Source organism: Octopus bimaculoides, chromosome 15 (assembly GCF_001194135.2).
Source record: "Octopus bimaculoides isolate UCB-OBI-ISO-001 chromosome 15, ASM119413v2, whole genome shotgun sequence".
NCBI classification, from domain to species: Eukaryota; Metazoa; Mollusca; class Cephalopoda; order Octopoda; family Octopodidae; genus Octopus; species Octopus bimaculoides.
The window spans coordinates 3,906,990-3,912,260 of record NC_068995.1 but is presented as its reverse complement, the minus strand read 5'-3'; the positions used below and the strand labels follow the sequence as shown (position 1 = coordinate 3,912,260).

General features: G+C 32.7%; 1 protein-coding gene across 1 annotated transcript in view; it reads right to left on the bottom strand.

Annotated features, from left to right (window-relative positions):
* LOC106880764 (short transient receptor potential channel 6) overlaps window positions 1-5,271 on the bottom strand; it is a 71,212-nt gene that overhangs the window by 33,433 nt on the left and 32,508 nt on the right. Inside the window, exons 3-4 of the mRNA XM_052973437.1 lie at window positions 3,835-4,152; window positions 2,034-2,192 (exon numbers count right to left, since the gene is read on the bottom strand). Of these exons, the coding sequence (XP_052829397.1) occupies window positions 2,034-2,192; window positions 3,835-4,152 (477 nt within the window). The remainder of the gene's footprint in view (window positions 1-2,033; window positions 2,193-3,834; window positions 4,153-5,271) is intronic.

The window sequence follows — 5,271 nt, the reverse complement described above, 5'->3', positions numbered from 1 at the left end:
ATACTTTTTCGTTTTTGTAAGCATGGTACTTATTCTATCAGTCTGTCTGTCTGTCTGTCTGTCTGTCTGTCTGTCTGTCTGTCTGTCTGTCTATCTATCTATCTCTCTATCTATCCATCTATCTGTCTGTCTGTCTGTCTATGCATCTATCTATCTATCTATTTATCTATCTATCTATCTATCTATCTATATATCTAGCTGTCTGTCTGTCTATTTATCTTTCTTTCCATATACATACATACATATAGACATATGACTAAGTCAGCGATTGTAAGTTTACGTTTGGAGTTCGCGCGTGTGTAAGTGATTACCAGTCTCTTCTGGGCGTGACTATATTTACACATGTGAGTGTATGTGTGTGTTTATTCATTGCTTAATTCAGTTTCATATTTTTAGAAACTTTAAAATATTGTTCCCAGATTTTTTTTAAAGCTATTTATATAATAAATGTTCGAGTGTTTTTATGAGTCTTCTTGGCTTTTTATTGCATTTTTTTTTTGTATTCTATTTAAAATGTTTCATATTATCTTAGAAAATCTCAATAAACATTAGAATTTTTATCCTAATTTTTTTTCTTTTCGCCAATCTCAATAAGACTCTAACATTTCATAAAACATATTGTTAGTTTCATTATTGAAATTATTTCTAAAAGTGTTCTACATTTTGTTTTACACTTTTGTAGTTTATATTTTATATCTTTATATTCGATATTTTCATATTTGATAATTTTGTTTAAAAAAAAACATTTTTATTATTTTATTATCTTAATTCTTAATCTGTTAGATATATTTATTTATAAAAATTTTAGAAAATGTAATTATTTATCGTTAGTAGATAATTTAAATATCTGAAAATATATTTCAGATTGTTTCTGCTATGCAAATTATGCTTCTGTTGTTAAATCTTTTGTTTTAGAAACTATAAAAATGTAACTTCCTAACTATAGACAAATCTAATCTTAGTGAGATCAGGAGGTTGTTACGAAAAAATCTCTTCAACTATTTTAAAATATAGGCTAAAGATTTAAGAGTTTATAGGAGATATATTTGTAGTTTTAAATAAATGTAGATTCCTTACATGCTTGTTAATCCATAGTACAAAATTTAAGTTTACCTAATCAACCTCTTGCAATAGTATTGTATGATATTTTCGTTCTTTGTGAGATATTATGACATATAATTACATTGCGTTAATATTACTAAAGCTATATTAGCAATGTCGAAATTCCAATACATGGGGCGGACTTAGCCATGTAGATGAGACGTTCTCTTGCAGTCTAATGGTTTTAGTTTGCTAACGATTCTGCCAGCTTGCCGCTTTCATTTCTTTTAACAGCAGTGATATTATCAACATACGTGTGTTTATAGAAGAGTGAAAATAGAGCGCTGCATCAACAAAGGCAACGTAGTTTAATTTATTCTATAATATGAGGTATTATGGCAAAATAGATATAGTATAAATGGAGAATGATTCTGCAGTTTTGAATTCAAAACAGGCCGAGGTTAACTTTACTATTAATTTTTCTGGGTCAAAAGAAAATACAAAGACCCCACGGCGATGAAGTGGTGGAACTGTAAAAGACGAAGATAGCTTGTAATATTATTATTATTATCATTATTATTATTATTATTATTATTATTATCATTATTATTATTATTATTATTATTATTATTATTATTATTATTATTATTATTATTATTATGCATTCTGACGATAATGTCTACGATGGCAGTGATTTCATGCTTCACCTGTCAACTTTGGTGGCCTTTCTTCTGTTATGGGGAGGGGAGGGTTGCAAGCATGGGTAACAAATAGCCTCACTCAAAATAATCTTCCTTAGCGTACATAGGCAGATTCATGGTCTTCTTCAACAACTACGACCCCTATATAACTCTTGTTACTCTTGTATACTCTCTGCCTAGTATGGTTAATCTATGTTTTACTCTCATACACTTCCATAATAACAGAGCGGCAATTTTGGACGACTAGTTTCTTAGTGCTGTTGCTCCAAAACTATTTTTAAAAAAACTTACCTTTTTCTGTTCATATTTAATCGCCATACGAACTCTGGACAAATCATGAATATCTGACCCTCCATGTAAAGCTGCCATCACTTCCTCATTTGTACGACAAAGCTCCAGTAATTCGACTGCATAATTCTTGCAGTGTTCACACAAAGATTTATACTCACTCTGAAATAAAGAAATATAATTTAGCGACTGGAACTTCATCAAAAAACAATCAGTTCAGTGTTTATGAGGCGAGAGAAAATATTTCCAAAATAATTATGATAAAAAAGGCAAATAAAAGTTCTTTATTCTCAATTCAATAACAATATATTAACTCCTTAAATATTAATCTTTCGATATAGAATGTCCTGTTTTATATTATATATATATACTTTTTCGAATAAAAGGAAATCTTAATGTTTGTAATAAATATAATTTTATTGTCTTCAACAGTTTTTGATAACATTAATCATCTACAATTAACTCGTTTATTTGTATCATTCCAATATTCTCTCGAACTTTTGTAATGAGGAATTGCGTGTCGCTATAATCAAACACAATGAGGAATATTGTTTTCTTTAGACTAATGATGCAATTAGTATTTTAATATTCAAAAATAGACAAACATTATTCAATTATACACATCTTAGACTTCTTACGTTTATTTATTTGGTTTTGATTAACATAGTACAGCTTTTGCCGGAGTAGTTACTGATAAATTTGCTTATATAAGTTGGAATATACTAAGAATTTCTAAACCCGTAGTAAATTTTCTAAGGAGTCACCATTTGGATCAAGTATAACATTATCAATTTCTCTAAAATAAATTCTCATTGTATTTTCTGTGACAAAGAGCCAGGATGCAAGTAAAGAATTAGATTGTTTGGGGTGAAAATCGAACGTTTTTGTCTCCCTTTTAACGTTTAACCTCAGTGACCCGTACACATGGAATGCAGTTACCTGTTATTCTGGTCTGAGAAACAAATTTTTTATTATAATGTTTTTCTTGTTAAACAATGTCATTTTTTAAAGTCACTTCATATATTTTTTTTTAATGGTTATATAATGGAGAAGAGATATCAAGTAATATTTAATCATTTAATTGAAACAGATATATTAGTTAAATTTTACGAGACATCAGTAACAAAACTATGATTAAAACCACCTTAAGGCGGTGAGCTAGCAGAATCTGAATTCAAATTCCACTGAGGTTGGCTTTGCCTTTCATCTTTCAGGGGTCAATGAAATACGCACCAGTTGAGCACTGGATTCGATGTAATCGAGGAACTCTCCCCTTAAAATTGCTGATCGTCTGCGAAAGTTAGAAGGAATTATAAAAATCAACCTGATTCGTGCTCTTTTCAACTCTTTTAATTATTCTTGAATACACTGGTTCAATGCAATACCACTGTATGGATCAAACTATCGAATATGGTTATACCCGCTTGTCACAATGCGTTTTTTCGCTTCGTTTAGCCTTCTAATGATGACACCTGGTAGGACAACAATTCCGCCTGAATGGGACAACCAGTCTGTCGCGGAGTGACCCATTTACAGCGGAATGAACTGGAAGAAAGTGAAATTAAGTGTTTTGCTCAAGAGCACAACATACCTCCCGCCTACGAATAGAAATCCCGATTACAACACCCTAACCACTTGATCCAGGCCTTCACAAATTCAATATAAGGCTTCAATTAATATATTTCATCGTGAAGACACCAATCTCATACTCGTTTCATTTCTAAACCCTTTAACTCTTCATACTGGTTGAATTTAATTCAAGATTCCGTGGATATATTTATCACAGAGAACATCACCACCTTACCTTATGCTCTTTTTCCTTCTCTTCTAAACCCTTTAACTGTTCGCTCAGTTCGAAAGCAGTTAGAACCGGGTCGTCGCTGGAGAGTGCCATGTAAGCGGTGCTGGCCAAACCTCGGTAGGCATTCAGACGTGAGCGTGAGTGAACAAAGCGGTCGAATCTCTTGTGATTGTCACACTCGGTGCAGAGGCAGAAATAATGGTGCGGCATGTCAATGGAGAAACCTTTGCGAAGCAACATGTGCACAATATCAAAGTTATTGCATTGTGCTGCTAAGACAATCGGTGTAATATCCGGCGAGAAATTCGAGTTATTTTCATCCTGAAATTAAAAACAAGAGAGAGAAAGAGAGGACGTAATTATGACTGAATAAAAATTACCTGCGAAAATGCAAAAATAGACAATAGAATGCATTAGAAATAAATGTGCGAATAACCGTTTTCGGATCTCGTTTGTACACAATGCAAATAGCGATTTTCTTTATTGGTTAGCAGATAGCATTGATGGCCAAACAGCTTTGTTCGCTGAAATTAGAAACAAAGCCAGTGACTTGTTTAGTTTCAAAGGTCCAGGTTTTCTGACTGACGAGCCACATGCAGAAACACTGGTGTTCCGGAATTCATTGCACCAATAAACCGAATGTATTAAGAACACATCGTCGCCGTAAAATGAAGAAATTGTGCACAATAGAGATTAGCATATTTTCTTTCGGATCTTGCAGAACGTATTAAGAATGAATATGTAAATAATTTCAGAACCTGCTACACACAGTGCGAGTATCGACCTTTTACTGATATTTCCTTATGGATCAATTCAAAATAGTAAATTCGTTTGACTTTTGTGAGACCCGATACCATTAGAGTCACAGAAATGCAAGTATAGCTATATGGTTTAGAAAGTCACTTCTAAAGTGCGGTAACATGGTTTCAATTCCACTTCACCACACTTTAGTCGACTGTTACTCAGCATGGTCAGATTTCGGCAAAATCATTACAAGTTCAATTTTGTCAACAGGCATCAAACACACCGATGGAAAAATTAGCGGCAGGTGACACTCTCTTCAGGTGCCTTGTGGCGAAAGTGAACACGTAACCACGTCGATACAAATCTAATTACTTATCCACACGCTAACACCGGTGTCCCTAATTAATCTCTTTCTTTTTGTCTCTCTCTGTGTATATGCTTATATATAAACATATGCGTGTGCGTGAGTACGCGCGTATGTGTATAGATACGTATACATACAAACGCATAGACACACACATACATATGATAAATCATGCAAACGACACAAGATATATTCTCTATAACGTTGTCAGGTTACGTCTTAACAATAAAAATGGAAGCTGACATAAGATCAGTCTTTTAAAATATACATTACAACATTAATAATAAGTATATGTGATACATGGAGAGTATCACTATTCTATATATATATAT